This window comes from Manis javanica, chromosome 10 (genome assembly GCF_040802235.1).
Source record: "Manis javanica isolate MJ-LG chromosome 10, MJ_LKY, whole genome shotgun sequence".
In the NCBI taxonomy this organism is placed as follows: domain Eukaryota; kingdom Metazoa; phylum Chordata; class Mammalia; order Pholidota; family Manidae; genus Manis; species Manis javanica.
In genome coordinates this window covers 93,423,185-93,441,879 of record NC_133165.1, presented here as the reverse complement: position 1 = coordinate 93,441,879, position 18,695 = coordinate 93,423,185, and the positions used below count along the sequence as shown (strand labels likewise).

At 33.3% G+C, this 18,695-nt stretch overlaps 2 protein-coding genes across 7 annotated transcripts in view; one reads left to right on the top strand and one right to left on the bottom strand.

The window, feature by feature from the left end:
* Positions 1-12,966, top strand: part of EEA1 (early endosome antigen 1) — a 138,271-nt gene extending 125,305 nt beyond the window's left edge. For 3 of the 5 annotated variants that reach the window (XM_073213613.1, XM_073213615.1, XM_073213616.1), the window contains 8 exons: positions 3,880-4,065; positions 5,305-5,436; positions 6,401-6,586; positions 7,518-7,756; positions 8,014-8,134; positions 8,623-8,721; positions 9,432-9,550; positions 10,292-12,966. In XM_073213613.1, coding sequence (XP_073069714.1) covers positions 3,880-4,065; positions 5,305-5,436; positions 6,401-6,586; positions 7,518-7,756; positions 8,014-8,134; positions 8,623-8,721; positions 9,432-9,550; positions 10,292-10,316 — 1,107 coding nt within the window. In that variant the 3' untranslated portion in view covers positions 10,317-12,966. Of the gene's footprint in view, positions 1-3,879; positions 4,066-5,304; positions 5,437-6,400; positions 6,587-7,517; positions 7,757-8,013; positions 8,135-8,622; positions 8,722-9,431 lie in introns of all 5 variants that reach the window. The other 2 variants (XM_073213614.1, XM_037023012.2) reach the window with 1 other exon arrangement.
* Positions 12,967-13,064: 98 nt separating this feature from the next.
* The window catches only part of PLEKHG7 (pleckstrin homology and RhoGEF domain containing G7), a 55,445-nt gene continuing 49,814 nt past the window's right edge, over positions 13,065-18,695 (bottom strand). For both annotated transcript variants that reach the window (XM_073213618.1, XM_073213617.1), the window contains exons 16-17: positions 16,804-16,901; positions 13,065-15,832 (exon numbers count right to left, since the gene is read on the bottom strand). In XM_073213618.1, the coding sequence (XP_073069719.1) occupies positions 15,725-15,832; positions 16,804-16,901 (206 nt within the window). In that variant the 3' untranslated portion in view covers positions 13,065-15,724. The remainder of the gene's footprint in view (positions 15,833-16,803; positions 16,902-18,695) is intronic.

The following is an 18,695-nucleotide window of genomic DNA, read 5'->3' as shown; positions in this document are numbered from 1 at the left end:
TTGTGTTTGGAAGTTAAGGTTAAAAAGGTTAGGATCAGATTGTGAAGTATCTTAGATGCCTAGCAAGAATGATTAGACTTTACATTTGGGAGAATAATGGAGAGTCTATGCAAAGGAGTAAAGTGAAGAAAAATAGTACTTGAGGCATCTTAACCTGGAAGTGCGTTGCAGACAGCTTGGGTTGGACCTAGGGTAACCAAGTAGTAGGAAGATTAGTTAAGAGGCTATCTCCTTTCCTCCCACCATTGAATTTCCAGTAATCAAGGTATGAGTTGATTAGAACAGGGATTAAAGCGGATGGAACAAAAGAGATTAATGGGAGAGAGAAGGTGAAACAAAGAGCTGAGAAAGTACAGTCTGGAAGGAAAGTGAAGGAATCTATGGAGACTAATGATTTGACAAAGAAATAGGAAATTGGAAAAGAAAATTTTCACAGTGCCAACAGTAGATTACATATATAAAGTTTTAGTTTAAAGTTAGCAAGAGTTGTTACAAGAAAAAAAAATGCTGCCTGATATTTAGACTGTGCCTTATTTGCTATTCTTTAAAAGTAGCTTTAAATTATCATCATTTTTTTCTTTACACTACTGGAAATCAGAGAAAGGTTTGTTTAAGAGTTTAAGACTTTATCCTAAAGGCGGTAGGATGGAACCACTGAGAGGATTTGCTCAGATTTGTATTTTAGGCTAATGACTGGCAGCAGTATAAGGAATGGATTTTAGGGAGACATGCCTGAATGGTAGAGACCAGGGAGACTTTGCAGTAGTAGTCCAAGCGCTCATGATGGCGGCTTGGGCTGGTAATAGTAAGGATGGAGATATGTATGAATTTCAAGAATATTATGTGATAGAGGAGATAAAAGTTATTGATTAACTGTAGAAGTCCTATAGAAATCACACTCTTATTTTCATATGGATGTATTGTTTACCCAAGAGCATAGCCTAATAACAGGACTTAGATTTCTTAAATCAATATTCTTTCATTAGGCCAATAACTATTTTTATTATGCCTGAAAGTTATATTGTGTACTAATAATTTTATACATTAAAGAATAATTCAAATATAAATATGGACAACAAGAGAAAGGGGCAGGGGAATAGGCTGCTGTGGAGTTTTACACCTGGTAAGAGGCTGTGGATAGATCCTCTATTCCAAAGCTTCCTTTTCAGATGAGGAGCCTGAGGCCCGATGAGGTTTGTGACAGGCCTAGTGTTGCACAATAACAGGACCATGATAGTTAGTTCTTCTGATTCGTAGCCTTTTATTCTTTTACCATCATTTCACTAAATATAAAACGATATTGATACATTCTATATTAATACTTCTAAAATGAGAAGTATATGATCTTTTATGGAAGTTAATTTTTTAAAAAAATGAAGTAAATTCCTAGGGAAGTTCAAATGGTATTTACAGACCAGAATAGAAATAGTTATCAGCCATTATTTTTCTTTTGCTTCAGTGATGTTATATGATCTAGCTGTATATAAAGCATAAGGAAGAGAGGTTCAGAACTTTGTAACAAGGCACCTACCAAAGTCAAGCCTGCCATCTGTGGGCTGACAGTGCACACCAAGACACCAGTAGAATGGAAGACCACTGGCAGGCCTTATCTATGCCTTTAGCCCCATCTGCTGGTTTATTTATGAAATACTTAAGTTTGTTGACGATATTTCAAATTAGCTGTGCTGTATGCTATTCTTTGTTGTTGAAGAAAGGTAGAAGTAGAATTGAACTGTAAATTTTGTACCCTGAATAAAGTGAAAATTCTAGGATAATAAGTTTAGAATTAAATAGAAATCTTCTTAGCCTAGTATACTGTTTCTTATGTCATTTTATCAGATACCAAAAAAGTAGTAACTAAAATTTTAGAAGTTTTATTTTGAAAGAAAAAAGGACAATATTGAACAGACAAAAATCAATAACTAACACAGAACACTGCAGAAATTCTTTTTTTTTCAGTTGTGCTACTATAATGTGATTGAAGTATTCAGGATCAAGGTTCCTAGTTGATCTGCCCAGGAATTTGCCTACTCCAATGGGAGTGGCTGAGTTAAAGAGCTCCAACAGTCAAATGTGATGGTGGGGGAGTTCTGTAAGGGAAGGAAAGATGCTGAGCAGGTGAAAATAAGTGGTCTGAAACAAGAGAGATCAAAGAATATTTAAAAATGCATGGTATTATACCATTGAATGACATAGATGAGTATTCAGAGGCAAGGTAGAGCAATGTCTTAGCATCTTTAGAAAAGAGTAGTCCAGATTTTGAGCTTGACTTTAAAGATTAAGCCACTGGGTTTGGGGAGTTTAAAATTCTATGGGTTGTTATTTAAACCATGGGGAGTTTGGAATTCTGATTGGAGGTTGGGGGTACTATTACTTTCTGTCTCAAGCAAGCCTTGATCTTTAGCATTAGATCAGGACCTCTTTTACCTAATTACAGTTGCTACAGACTGTATGGATTAGGCTTTGTCAAATTATATTCTTTTTATCTGAAATCATTCTCACCCTTTGTAATATAGCACCATGGAGTCTTCTATAAATATATCCCAGAGACTCTCACATTTGTCTTTCCTTTGTGCATTTGGCACTTAACAAATGCTCTGCTACCTTCTACAGCTTCCATTTCACATGCTGGCTCTGTTTTTCAGGTTACACAGTCAGCTTCCATAAGTCAAAGACTATCTTTTATCCTCCTGTCTACCTTATTAGAATACTCAGTTAACAGTTAACTGCTTGATTGATAAAAGACTGATAACTTTAGGTCTTTTCTGAAAAAGAATCTGTAGGATTCTTAGTGTTCTATTGGAAGCCACTGAAAATAGAAATTCAATTTGTATCAGAAAGACTTGAATTGGATTATTTGTAAGGAATAAGCTTAAATTCCTTAAGTAATGGTCTTCAGTCATTTACTTATTTTTCATCTATTTTTTATTGAATGCTTATAATAGCCAAGCCTGGCCAGCAGGGATCCTTCCAGAATTATATCTTCTGCATCCTTTTTAGAGGAGCTTTATCTCAAGAATAAGACTGATGAATTTATTATGGATTGTGGAAGAGCATCTTAGAGTTAGTTCCCTTCCCTACTGATTCTTAGCAATAGCAACTGACAGTGGCACAATTCCTGCCATTTTCCATTATCCACCTGTTAACCATATCTACCCACGAATGAAATCTAACAGGTTGAAGAGGTTACCCTTTCTTTTTGAGCTTCGGTGTCTCAAAATATGTGGAACTCCCAACAGTCAGTAATCTTGGACTGTGTTAACTGACAGGACTGCTTGTACCACACAAATGGGAAGTTAAGAGACTGGGCAAGGGCATTGTCAGAAATAGAGTTTTAGATGTCTGATTGACCTTCCTCTTTTAGTTCACTTGATCTGGTTGGCAGATGTAAATATAGTATTTTTTCCCCCAAGACAAAAATCTCTTTCTATTTATTAAAGGTTTTAACATGTTATTAAGGAACGCCATAGATCCTACAAAACTAATACGCATATACAAAACATAGCACTTAACTCTCTTCTTAAATTGCTTTTTTCATGTTTTCCCATGTCTCTCTCTCTCTAACCATAACCATAACCATATGTTGTCTGAGTGTTTTTGATATCATCCCTACTTATTTGATATTCCTTCATGTCACTTTGCCAGTATAGACTTTTGGAATTGCTTCAGTTTTATTAACTATTTATATGATAAATGCTTTCCACAGGCAAGAGAGTTATTATCCAGCATTCTTTCTCTATTACATGATCTTACTGAAGGGTATAACCTACTATATTTTTATAGTATATTGCTTTCCTTTATGCTTTCGCTAACTGTTATGTTTCTGTTGAAAGTTGCTAAAAAAATTACATACAATAATTTGGGGAAATTTTTTTTAAGTCTGTAGAAGAGAAGCTTTCTCTAGCACAAGAGGACTTGATTTCAAACAGAAATCAAATTGGAAACCAAAATAAATTGATTCAAGAACTGAAGACTGCCAAGGCTACTTTGGAGCAAGATTCAGCAAAGAAAGAACAGCAGTTGAAAGAGCAGTGTAAAAACCTACAAGAAATTCAAAAAGAAAAGGTATGTCATTTTCTGACTCAATCTGGAATCTTAGAGTTGCAATGTCTGTGGAGATCATCCAGTCAAACCTCTTACCCATTACAAGTATCACCTTTATTTTCAGTGTTCTGTCAGATGGACTTGTGATTTCTGATAAAAGGTTTTTTTTGGTAATTGGAATTTTAATGCTAGGAAGTCCTTCTTAATAGTTTTCTTGTCATTTCTACCCATTTTTCTTACTGCTCTTTTTAGTTTTGCAAACAGATCTGTTTTCCACACTATAGACCCATGATTATTCAAAAGTTGGTATTATAGCCCTTCAACTATTTCTCATACAACATGTTATCCTCTAGATGTATAAAAGACATAGCAAAAGGTCTAGAAAAAATTCTTAATCTTTTAAAGAATTCTTAAAATCAAGAACTAGCTTTTTCTAAGGGAAAGTAGGGATGTATTTTGTATAAATGATGCTGAGTTATAAAGTTGGAAGCACTGTATTATATGACCAGTACATTTAAAAGTCAGTTAAAACTTCTATATGAAAGAGTAATTCAGATTCTAGGAAATATTTTATTTTGGTATATATTTCCATCAGCTGATAGGATATTATTCTGAAGTGTATGATTCCTGAAGTTCTTGGTATACCTAAATTGTGCAATTCCTGAAATTCTCTTTAATTAAAAAGTATTGTAGGATGTTTTTGTGGGGGTGGGGCTGGTGAAGCTGGCATGAAATTCATGATTTTTGCCTCAAGTTTAGTAAATTCCAATAAAACTATAGTGTAGAGGCCTTTAATTACAAAGGTTTTAGATCAGGCAAACTTTTAGTTTTGGCTCTACTTCTAATTATTTAACTTCTCTAAACCTTTGTTCATTTACCTATAAAATGAGAATTTTAAAAAGCTACCTTGTATAGAGATTAAATTAGATAATATATAATACTCTTAGCTAAGTGCCTTAGATAAAGTAGTGATAGTAAGTATAATAATGATTACAGTATTGATAAGAGTAAGAATGGTAGTTTGGCTGAATATTATAGGATCCTTTCTTTGGCCAGGCACTATTCATTTTACAGTATTAATTATTTAATCCTTATAATCTTATTTTTATTTACCTTGTATAAATAAGGACACAGAGGCATAAGAATGTAAGTAATTTGTTCACATTACCTTAGATGGGGCAGAGACAATGTCAGTAATAGTAGCAGTCACATTAATTGTCAGTTTGTTTTTGTTTTTTTTTATAAATCATTTTTCTACAGTCACTGAAAGAAAAAGAACTAGCAAATGAAAAATCTAAATTGGCAGAGATAGAGGAAATTAAGGGTAGACAAGAAAAAGAAATTGCTAGATTGAGTGAAGAACTCAAGTCCCACAAGCAAGAAAGCATAAAGGTATGTTAATCTTATCACTGTAAACATTGTTCTTTCTGTATTGTATAATTTTTGTTTAAATTGATTGATTGATTGATTGAGAAACCACTATGTGCCAAGCACATTGTTTTGTTGTTTTTGACAAATACTCTTGCTTTCTTAATGCCCTTGTATTACATAACATCTATACACATATTGAAACATGTTAATTTTATTTTCAGATTACTGAATAAAGCACAAAGTAACCCTAAAAGTTCAGATTTTGTTAAGATGATAATTAAGGGAGCTATTGATTTAGAAAATTATGCTTGTAGATAATTTAAGAGTTTAGAATTAAAATTTTACGGGATTTTGTTTTTTCAGTTGTTTTTCTTCCTTAAATCCTATAATAATCTCTTCTTTTGAATATTTTTCTCATAAGCATAGCTAGGGTGCCAGCTGAAGAAACTAATTGCTTATAATTTCCTTTCCTTACTATAAATAAATAAATGTTATTTTCTTAGAGAAAAGTTAGATCTCTTCTTGAGTGCTTTCATATCTTCTATGTCTGTCAGTCCACTTAACCATTTTTTTTTTGATCAATTATCTCTTCATGACATTATGCTCTTCCAGATTGTGGCTTCTTTAAAGCAGGGAATATAATTCATCTTTATGTCCATATCCCTAGACCCTAACAAAGTATGTGATGCCTAAATGGTGACTGATAAATGCTTCCTAAGTGAGGAAAGGGAGAATATGGGGTAGAAATTTTTCACATAATCAAAACATGTGCCTGCACAGTGAAACTTGAATTCAATGACTATTGAGCAGGAAGTAAATAATCTTGCATCTTTTTAGCCAATTGTTTGAAATATTGAACTTTAAGAATCTTATAAGAGACTAGGCTAAAACTAAGCTTACTATTTCAATAAGCTGCATAAATTTCAGCAACAGTTTGAAACTTATTATAAAAGATGATTTATTTTTGGCCTTACTTTCTCAATAGGAAGTAACAAATCTCAAGGAAGCCAAACAACTTTTGATTCAGCAGAAATTAGAACTTCAAGGGAAAGTAGATTCCCTGAAAGCAACCCTTGAACAGGAGAAGAGAAATCAGCAAATGCTAAAAGAGCAGGTGAAAAAGGAAGAAGATGAGCTGAAGAAAGAATTTATTGAAAAAGAAGCTAAATTGGTCAGTATGTTAATGGTGGGAAGTTGTTTTAAAATTGATTTTGTCAATCCAGTCCAGTAAGAGGGAATTTTCTACTTGAGAGTTATGGTTCAAATGCACATGTAACATTTAAATATTTGATTAAGAAAGGAGATCTGATTTGTTCAAATAGCTGGCATGTGATTGGAAGTATTTTATTCTGTAATTATGTTCTGGTTTATATAATTGAAAACCCAATAAAGCTAAATTAAAAAACGTAACACTTCTAGTGCCAGAAAAACAAACCAACCAACTCACAACTATGTAGATTCAGGTAAACGGTGTGAATGCTAATCATGTTAAACTCATTTGTTTGGTCAAAGAGAATGTGGATAAGGAGAACGGAAACTTCAGTTTGGCGTTATGATGACCGAAGGCTACTTTTCCTTCCCTAAGCTGTACACGCCAAATAGGAAGCATCTGGCTTTCCTCCTCTGAATGAAGTCCAAATATCCCTAGATGACTTGACTGCTGAATGTCTTAGTTAAAGAATGGCAATTTCAAGTTCACACACTGATGTGAAGGGTTTATACTGTTCTTTTGGCAGACAAGGGAGAGACAACAGGATGCACATGAATTTGAAACATAAGAAAATGCCAGCTTTGTCTTCAGGGTACCTTGTTCTTCCTGTGTTCTTCCCTGCTCTAATGGAAAAAAGGAAAATCTCAAATTGCTTTACTTAAGCTTGAGGTTTGCCGACCATCATTTTGGCATTGTGGCCTTTGAGCCAGTTCAGATGACACACGTTTGTGGAATCTATTTTATTAGTGTATAATGGAATATATTCTTGTGCCTTCTTTCCTCGAGAAGTAGCATTATTTATTGCCAGTATTTTAAATTCAAGACTAATTTAAATTTATTTTGTGCTACTTGAGTAATAGGTTTTTGCCCCCTCTGTTTTTCTTGTACTCAGCATTCTGAAATAAAAGAAAAAGAAGTAGCAATGAAGAAGCATGAAGAAAATGAAGCTAAACTTACCATGCAGATTACAGCATTAAATGAAAATTTAGGCACTGTCAAGAAGGAGTGGCAGTCAAGTCAACGGAGAGTTAGTGAGCTCGAGAAACAGACAGATGACTTGCGGGGTGAAATCGCAGTATTAGAAGCAACGATTCAGAATAATCAGGATGAAAGGAGAGCACTATTGGAAAGGTGATGGATGTTTAGTAAAATTAGTGTATTTCCATTCTAAGTGGTAAAAGTGATTGTCATTTTACATTTTTTAAAATAGAAAAAGAATCTTGGGAAAAGTGCATAACTCTTGCAGATATTTAAGTAGCTACTAACCCTTAAAGCAATTAGATAGTTGAAATTTATGTGTTATATTTAAAGTTACCAAAGTAGTTCATTATCTGTGTTTTAGAAGGATCTTTAATGTTTAAAAAATTGTCTCTTACAATCTATTCTAGATGTCTTAAAGGAGAAGGTGAAATAGAAAAGCTTCAAACCAAAGTACTAGAATTGCAAAGAAAGCTGGATAATACAACTGCAGCAGTGCAGGAGTTGGGCAGAGAAAATCAGTCTCTTCAAGTAAGTTACCTACTGATGTGAGACAGTTTGTTAATCTAGAATTTACCTCTTTGTGAGAAGCATTTTTCAGCCTTTTAAAAAAATCTCACATATTTAATAAATACTTTTGAGTGGCTGTTGTCTGTGTAGCAGTATTGTAGGTATTAATGGATAATTAAATATGAGATAACGAACTTGTCTGAGAGACCCCAGGGGTTACTAAGAAGTCCATGTCATTCATGGATTGTCAGTACTGGACAAATTCAAGAACATCATGAAATAGGTAAGCACTATGTATTATGCTTTGTTTATTTACTCATTTTGTCATTTAGATATAAGGATGTAGCAATTTTTGACAATCAGGGCTGACCAAAGTATTTCTGATTTTTAAAATTTTATCCCAGGTTGCATATAGTCAAAATTTTATAAAACTTGGACACCAAAATAGAAATGACCAATCAGTCTTTAAATAAATGTATTTAATGTTTTTAAACTTTTTTTAAAAATAGATCAAACATACCCAAGCTTTGAATAGAAAGTGGGCTGAAGACAATGAAGTACAAAATTGCATGGCCTGTGGGAAAGGCTTTTCAGTAACAGTGAGACGGGTAAATGATTTTGTTTGTATTACTGTGGTTCTGGATTTTATTCTCAGTAGCAATTAATGTTTTAACCATCAAAATAATCTTGCATTTGACAGATTTAAAAACTTTTTTTCATTTATTAATTTACAACTACATAGAGTAATTACATTTATGCAATCTAGTTTTTGGTTAGTGTATGTGTCTCAGTTTTAGTTTTAAATTAAGTCATTGCCTTCCTACCGAGTTAATCTCTGGAATAATCATTTCTGAACCACTGTGCCAGTATTAAACTTGTATGTTTTAATTATCAGTGGTTTCTTTTGAAGGAAGAATAAACAAAGATAAAAAATTTTATTCTAAATAACAGCATCATGTGATGTTTCAAGTTTATATTCCTACTGAAGAAATTATTCCTGAAACATCTGGCAAATAGGAATGATTTTTCACATGAAAGAAGTGCTCTGGTAACACTTTTTAGGTGCCTCCTGAAGTTCTTTTGAGAATTACAGGATAAATTCTATATAAAATGTTTAGTATAGTATCTGATAAATACAAAGCTTTCAAATCAATTTAGGGATTAAATTGATATATTGAAATATTTTAGCATTAAGTATTATACTAATTACTTGAAAGTTAACATACCTTCACAGTGCAGTGTGCAATATTCTTGTAGTCTCATAATGCTTTTGGTATAGTCTTTATGCTTGAAGTTGTTTGATTTTTGTCATTCACAGCATCACTGCAGACAATGTGGAAATATCTTCTGTGCTGAATGTTCAGCCAAAAATGCCTTAACTCCTTCTTCCAAGAAGCCTGTTCGTGTCTGTGATGCATGTTTCAATGACTTGCAAGGGTAATGGGTTATCACAACTTCAGAATAATATTACACTAACATTAGATTTTTAATAAATGCACTTAATGGAAGTCTTGGACTACTATTTGATTTGGACCGTGGTTGTAATACTAAACCAAATTAGAATTCATGTATTTTGGAAAGTTGTCAATCTTCTATTTTTGTGAGACTTGGGCTCATCTTTCATTACTTTTTTTCCATTTATCCCTGGAATAGCTTTCATGCCAAGTTCAGAATTAGCCTATGAAATGTAAATAAACTTTGGACAGAAAATAGCAGTGTATTTTTTTAAATATAATTTCATTGTTCACAAATGACATGAGTATACTTCCATAGCTTACTTCTTCCTCCCAAATTTAGTGTATGGATGATGTTATCGAATCATTTATGTTGCACAGTAGTACACTAGTTACATTAGGTATTCTCTTTGTGAAGTCATGCACAGAATAAAACTTTTTTTTCTTATGTATAGGTCCATAGCTCACTTGCACTGTTGTTATAAATTTATTATTTGAGTGTTCTCAGTATAGTTTATGTTGATATATGTATGTATGAACTATGAATTCAAACATGGTTTTGTTTTAACAATACTGATTAAATTCTCTTGGGTGGATTTTATGAAAACCTCTGTAAAATTATTACTTTATGGTTATCCTGAGGTTATATTTTAAAGATTAGGGTTAATTTTTCTTTTTGTCTTTTTCTGTCTCATTTTTAAACTCCCGCATATTCTCAATTCAGAATTCTACAAAACTTCCCACCCTGATCATCCCAGGAGGATGGATAATGGAAATTGTATAATGGTCCTGTGTTCAGTTTGTTGTAAGTGGAAAGTCTTCTGAGATTAGCCTTCATATTATATCCTACTTTTGTCTCTCCAGCATCTTCACGAATCTGAGTTTGCTTTTTCCCTTTACTTGGTCTAACCTTGAAAGCATAGCTCAGCTTCACTGAAACTGTTTTATAATATTGCATCTTAAAGCTAGTAACTGATAGTGTTATAGTTTCATCTGTGAAAACAAATAAAAATAGTAAGGAGACATTAAGTATTCTACTTCATATTTTCTTCTTACCTAACAGGGAAGAATTTTTTAAAGTTCTAAACTTGACTTAAATTTAAAGTGGTTCTGAATTTGGAGTACCATATCAACTGGTAAATCTTTTTATTTTACAAAAATAATGCTGTGAAATTACCTTATTTAACAGAATAGAGTCATCACCAAATACAAATGTATGTAGGAATCCCAACATTATCATTAAAATGAAACAGAATGGCTAATTAAAGACAATTAAAATTTAGCTTATTTGTATGCTGAACAATGGAATTGAACTTTATGGTCTTACTAATTTGGAAAATTGGAAAACAGCTGAGGAGATGTCTAATATTGGCTTATTACTCTTGTAGAGAAGAAATGTAAAGTTATACATTCACTCAGTGCAGTCATTTGGTAATAATAGGGAAGGATGGGAGTATTTCATTTACAACAAATAGTTTATAATATGTACTTGCTTTTAAATATCATCCTGAAATATCATGTTTGTGCTTTACCTATAATATATATAAACTAAAAGAGATTGCCATATATTCATTTAATTATTTTTTTAAAACCCATTAAACCCTGTTAGCAATAGCTATTAAAGGACCCTGTCTGAGTCTTCAGACTTGGAAAAATATATGTCCTTGAGCTTAAATAATGAAGAAGTACAAATTTTTTAACAAAGGACTCTTTATTAAAAACAATAGTTGAATAATATAAATTGAGCTGAAATTATTTAAGCATCTTCATATACTTACAAATCCTTTCAAATAGTCTTAATTCTATACTTTTACATGTAAGTAATGTAATAAGTATACTGGAAAAACAGATATTCACAGCACCACCATACTTTTTTTTTAAGATAATAAGCCTTCATGAGAATTCTTCTAGATTAGAATATCTGTTAACTTCATCTCCTAATTGGGTGCACTGAAGGCCTTTCCCTGTTTTGTCCCCTGCCCACATATTCACAAAAAAACCATGAGGACAACAAATAAAACCATATGTATTTGATTTTCTAGTTTTCATCTAGCTTATTTTATTTCATAGGTCCTGCATAATTTACCCTAGGCTACTATACTAATAAATTAGAAGTGAAACCTATTATTTTTGCTATTAACTCTCACCAGTGGAAGGTGTTATGCAAACAAAAAGGGTTCTCTTTTCTTTTAATTAAAAAATCATCTTTTGGGTCTTTACTGGCTCTGCATTTTAGATGTCTGCTGTTGTTTGTCAGTGAGTTAGAGTTGGCATGTGCAGAGTCCCAGCTCTTAGCTCTAATGCAAAGCATGTTCGTATCACATGGTAGTAAATTCCAAACCCCAGAATCGAAATGTGAGTTAAAATCAGTGCTGGGTTTGTGTACAATAAACCATACCTGTAGAATTTTTTTAACAGAAAGAAAGCAAAGCTGCTGGCATGGGGTTTATTCAACTTGAAGAAAAAAGAGGGAAACAAACATAGAAACCTCAATGCAGTGTAAATGACATTTTGTTCAACTACCTCTTACTGTGGAATTAGTGTAATAGTTTCTTCACAGTAATTTTAAGTGGTAATTGCCAAATTTCTTAGTATTCCATCTCTCTTAAAAAGGCTTTATAATTATAGTTTTGAGGACTTCAAAGCCACTTTTTTTTAAAACTTGTATCTGCATTAAAATGTTTTAAGTGGAGAGCAAATTATGATAATATATTTTGATATCCATGACCTATTTGACTGTAGCAGGTTGTTTTTTTTTAAATGTACTTTGGCTATAAAACCTTGGATGATTTGGTCCGCAAGATTTAAATGTGCCATCAATTTAATATTCCTAGACATGAGCTTGATGAATGGTATTCTGTAATTATAATGTACCACACATTATTGTGTCTTAATTGCCCTTTGCCTGAATTTTAATGATCAATTTGTTATTGTTGCAGATGTGAATATTGTGCATAAACTTACTAAATTTATGTAAAATTGTATGAAATAGAATTGGAAATAACTAAGTTCTTTCTGTGTAGAAGTAATGAATTTATTGTAACATGATGATGCAGTTATGTATATGACATTCTGTACTTCCTTGAACTGGATCATATATTCATAGCTTTTGTAGATACTTTTGCATGAATATTTTCTTGTTTAGTTTTTGGATTCATTATTTGTATTGTGTTTACTTCTTGTGATCATGTAGTTGTGCCTTATTTTGTGAGAGAGTTTAGCTCAGTAAATACTGTTATTTCTAAACTCAGTGAGTGGAAGGTTATTGATTATAAATGTAACTCATAAATTACCTAGCAGCATTTAAATTTGTATAAAGAACAATGGAAGGATCCTTACTGAATTGTTGCTTTTTTAAAATATGTTAAAGATGATATTAAAAATCGTTTCTTTCTAGTAGATATATTCTGTGACTATAAATTATTTTGTCTATTTAAAAAGAGAATAAGATACTAATGATTTTGCATTAATTTATTCACAGGATGTTAGAACTTTTCACTTAGATACAGATGGGTATGATTTAATAATCAAGTTACAATAGTAATCAAGTTCATAATTTCAGGATAAATTACTCATGCCATTATGTTTTAGACATTCCATTTTCATTCCAGTCATTATTATGGAGAATTAACAAAACTAAAAAGAAAAATTAAGCAGTATTAAATTAATTCCTCTTTCATTGTGTATCTCAGGTTAATACCCAGATGACCAATTAAAAGATACTTTCTGAAGGCTCAGTGTACCATTGTTTTTCACTGTTCTCTTTTCCTGGGAATCAAAGTGGCACAAGTCTTTTTCATGTTACTGTGATGTGTGTTTCCCTCTGAAGAATTCAGTGTGTATATTCTCAAGCACTTAATATAGTATATATTGGATATGTTCTTTTGGGAGCTTTATAGAATTCCAGTTTAAATATATAGCATATTCTTTTTTAAAATTGTATTTGTGCTTAAAAAAAACTTAACATGAACTCTACCCTCTTGATAGCTTTTTAAGTGTATAGCATAGCAGATCTCTATAGAGTTTACTCATCTTTAACTTGCTATGCCCATTGATTAGTAATTCCCCATTTCCTCCTCCCTCCAGTCTCTAATCATCATTCCATTCTGATACTGTGAATTTGACTATGCTAGGTACCTCATGTAAGTGGAGTCATAAAGTATTTGTCTTTATCTGACTGGCTTGCTTCATTACCTTTAGCATAATGTTCTCAAGGTTCATCTAGTGTTGCATATTTTTTGTAAAGGCTGAATTGTATTCCATTGTATGGGCATACCACATTTTGTTTATCCATTCATTTGTTGATGGACATTAAGGTTTTTTCCTACATCTTGGCTACTGCCAATAGTGCTGCAGTGGAAATAGGAGTGCAGATATCTCTTTGTGTATAGTGTATTTTTAAGCCATTGTACATCTTGATGTTAATTTGGTCAATCTCTCTCTCACTTTAATAATTTAAAGGGGAAACCAGTTCTCTATACATATAAATATATGGTTATTGGACTCATGAAACTTAAAGTACTCTTGAGATTACTTAGTCCTAGCTCATTGCCCTCCTCCCAGGTTGGCTTATATCTAAAAATCCCTGCAAGATGATTGTTAATTTTTTTCTAAAAAAAAAATATATATATATATATATATATATATATATATATATATAGAGAGAGAGAGAGAGAGAGAGAGAGAGAGAGAGAGAGAGAGAGAGAGAGAGTGAGAGATTAGTTTTGGGCCAGAAAATTCTATCTGAATCTTCTCTTGCATAAATCTATATTGTCTTCTCCTTGACATGATTACTTTCAGTTCCATCCAGGCACCATCTCTAGAAACTCATTTGAAATCTGTTCTTCCCTTCTTGGTTCTTTGTTTTCCCTCACTGATTCTTAGACATTAACAGTAGTTATTGCCTTCCAGATTTTCCTTTATTTTCACTTACTCTAATAAATATCTGACATCATTAGATAGACTATGACCCTTCATTTTAATACTGGTTGGCCTTCGCACAAGAGCCTTTATGCTACCCTTGTCTGTACTGCCTGGTTTATATGATGAAATATGTGTTTTCCTCAAGGAATTGTGCACATGACTTCCCCAGGCATCATCCTCTCTATTTCTTTCTCCCTCTGAAGGAGATCAGTTAAGGCATCATTTGTCTAGAAGCCCAGGTTAATAAATTTACCATTTCCACTTTGGAAATTGCAAAAGGTACCATGCCTGAAATTGAAATTTGTGGATTTTTTGGATATAATCTGACTATAAGAACTAGTTCCTTAAGCGCAGTTAATGGTATATTCCGCCACAGTAATACAGTTTAAGCTGCCTTTCTTGATAAAAATTCTAATGAAGCTTCAAGTCCTACCAAATAAAACTGTACTGTGCTAATAACACACACACACCCTACTGAAAACCAGGAAGTAGTTTTATGACAAACTCCATCATTCTTCAAAAAATGAGGTTTAGAGAAAGATAACTTAATTTCTATGAAAATCTCCCATGTAAAAATGTTAACTAATGAAACTGGAAGAGATATCAGCTTTTTCTTTCTTAAAATAATAGAATTTACTCTTTGGGATTCTCTACTTCCAAGTTAGAGTATTGTAAAATACACCTGAGATAGGTAAACTGTCAGAGAATAGGAATTTTTAAACTACTAAAATATGTCTTATTTCTTAATATATTAAGAAAGCAATCAAACTTTGTATCAAGTACTACTGAGTGTGAGGTAGGACTACACAGCTGGTTTACAAGCCATATAAGAAAATTGGTTTCATTATAGATAAACACAAAGGAAGATGGTAGATTCATATTGGGTACATGTGGTGGACATTGTTTTCCTCCTGACATTCCATTTACCTGATCATTGACTACTTACAAATTACAACATCACCATGCTTCACTGGCACCTCTTGCCAGCCTGGCTGAAACATTGTAAGGTAGTCTGGATGTCAGCATATATTTGGCAGGAAATTCCTCAGAGCTCAAATTTGCTGCAGTCATTATTCCTCTATACTGAGGACTTTTCTGGCTCAAATTCTCCAATTCTGGAAGTCCTTTCAAATGCACATTTCCTTCTAGCTCATCACTAAGTGTTACAAAAGCTTGAATAAAAGAATACCTTAATCCCTAGTGTCTAAAAAGATGTGCCACTTGTTTTAGATATCTAAATTTCAGAGGATTCTGCAGGCAATGTGAATAAAGATATTTTCTTGGTTTCCTGACTCTTGGTGAAGCAAGAGATTGCTGCTGCTATTTGTGCCATCCATGTTTTCTGTTCAAAAAAACACATAGATATATATGGAGAGAGAGAGAATGTTAAGCTGACAATTTCTCATATTGGATTAATATTCTGTATTTATTGAGTTGCTTTTTAAAACGAGGACTAATGAAACATTTGCATATTTTCTATTTTCTTAAGTCTAATATAAATACTTCTAATTTATATGAAGATGCAAATGGTTAAATGAATACGGTATGCAAGTTGGATATAGAGTCATGAGTAAACAAGGAACCATAATAATCAGTGGTTACTAATTAGAAAAATGAGCACTGAGAATATCAATAGTTTGAAGTTGAATTCCTTGAATTCACATTTTGTGTGGAAATAGAAGTTCTTAAGGAGTGGCATGATTTGAAAAACAGGCTGAGGGGAGTGAGCCAGGAAACTGAGCCCTTAATAATGCAATCTTGCATTAATGATCTGGCCACATTGTTGCTCTGATGAAAGGCTACCAGGGGAAGACAAAAAATGAAAACTTCTGAGAAACCAGAGTTAAACCAGAAACCAGGCAGCTGCTCCTCAGCATCCTAGTTGTAGCGACAGTGGTACCATTTGAAAAGTGGAAGAGAAGACTTGACATGGTTTAATACTGCATTATTATATCCCTCACTTAAGCGGACATCACATTATTTGCATACTGGGACTTTGGAAGTTGATGGGAACATTTTAAAAGTCAAGCATGCAATCCAAAGTAGTTCTTCCCCCATTCCTGTAGAAACTGCAGAAATCAGATGCAGTTCTTACTGCTGCAGGAGAAAATGAGAGGCTGTGTCACCTCTGAGATTTTTGAGCATGATAGGGACTAGATGTCCATATCTTTCCCCCTCCTAACTTCTGTGCTTCCCAAAGTGGGTGAAGGAAAACACAAACTTTCCATTCACCATTACTGAAGAGGCTTGGGGTGAGAATTTTCCCTTACGTCAGGTGTGAATAATCAAAACCTACAAAATTGAAATACATACTTTGGTGTTTTCCGTTTGGGCTTGTAGTAAGAACGCTGCTATACACTGTCGGTATCTGTTTTCATGTTGTATAAGGAAAGCATTTCTCAGCCCAAAGACTAGAAAAAGATTACAAAGACAAAAAGCCAAATCAGTTAGTATGAAATCCAAACAGTTGCTCAGTATAAGAACCTGGACTTTTTGTTTATTTTTTATGTAAATTACCAAAAAAAAATCAGATTCAAAGACCAAGATTTCACTACTATGTCCAAATAGATCCACCTAACTATGAAAACTTCATTTCTTAGCTAACAGTAACTTCTGGCTCAAGTGATGGAAAATGGGCACTTCTTAGAAGAAGCTTAGCATATTGGGTGGATTTTGTGTGTTTGAAATACAGATAATAAAAATATGAGAAACTATGTTATTGTTTCTTTTTTGACCCCTACCATTCTTTTTAAAAATGTTTTATTGATTTTTGTATTTTTAAAGAGAAGTCACATCAAAACGAGCTATACACAAGATGTGGCAAAACACAAAGCCAGCTGAACATACCAGGACAAGAAAAGCCAAAACATCTACTAAACAAATCCAGCCTCCACCAAATTAAGTGAAATATGAAACAAAACAAAACAGACAGAAATGTTGGCCTGGTTTCTGGGTTTGCAGAAAACCTGTCTCTTCTGTCATTTCCTAGCTGGTCTGTTAAACAAATGACAGAAGATACCGGGAGAACAAATATTTTTAAAAATTTGAAGGAGCTCTAAAATGAATGCTGCTGCTGTGAACTATTAATACAAGGCAGGGAATAAAATTCTGCAGCCACTACATTGTTTTCTACTCTCTATTTATGATTAAGAACAAAATAAAAGACAAGCCATGGTGGTCTTCTGGTTATAACCAGGGAACGCTTCAGAGAAGAGGGGGGCGCTGACTTACGCTCCCGACTCATCATGAAGCTGATGCTTGTCCACTGCCATTATTTCTGTTTATTGAAATCTGTGGATTTAGCTCAGACTCATGGAGGCAGTATGGGCCTCATGTCAGAATCATAGCAAATGTGAGACTTTTTATTTTCTTAATTGCGAGAACTATTCCAGAATCACAGATACTTCAACTGTCTAAACCTCCTAATTCCTAAGTTCTACCATCACACAGTCCATAAGGCCATGAAAGTTTGTTTAACTCTGTTGGGACAAGAGGACTAGTAAAATGACTTTCTGTACAAAAGGTCTGGCTGTGTTTGTTTCACTCCTGATATTTGTCCTTATAAATTACATGAAGCAAGTGATGCTTGAAAGATCAGGTGGTGGTTCTTGGCTGGATTTTGGAATCCATTTTCCTAAAAAATTGTAACTAGTTCTCAGTAATTCAAGGCGTCATTATTTGTTAGGTACAAGGGACTTTGTAAGCAACTGTACCTGGTATGGCTAGGCTTGTAAAATTAAATGGGATAATATAAATGGGAAACATTTCATATAAAATTAAATAGGTCAGGAGTAGCTCTTCTCCCCCTGACATTCTAATACAATAATATAATAATTGACACCAGTTATTCAGCACTTACTATGTACTGGGCACTGTGATGATTTTTCTCTTTTTTGTGTCATTTAAACCATGAAGCAACCATATAAGATGGGGTAGCTAATTCCCACTTACAAGGGAGGAAACAGACTTAGATGAATTTTTCCAAGGTCGCACAACTTGTAAATGATACACTAGGATTTGAAACTAGGTCTCTTGACATTCGAAAGCACCACCTCTTCTTTTCTTGCCCTTTACTCATTCCCTCACTACAGCTATTTTAACCCATACACTGTATCTGAACGGTCAAAACATCAGGTGAGAGGAACAAGAAGAAAATACATATGTAGAAAAGAAATGAGATGGTAGTGACCAGAAAAATAACTGGT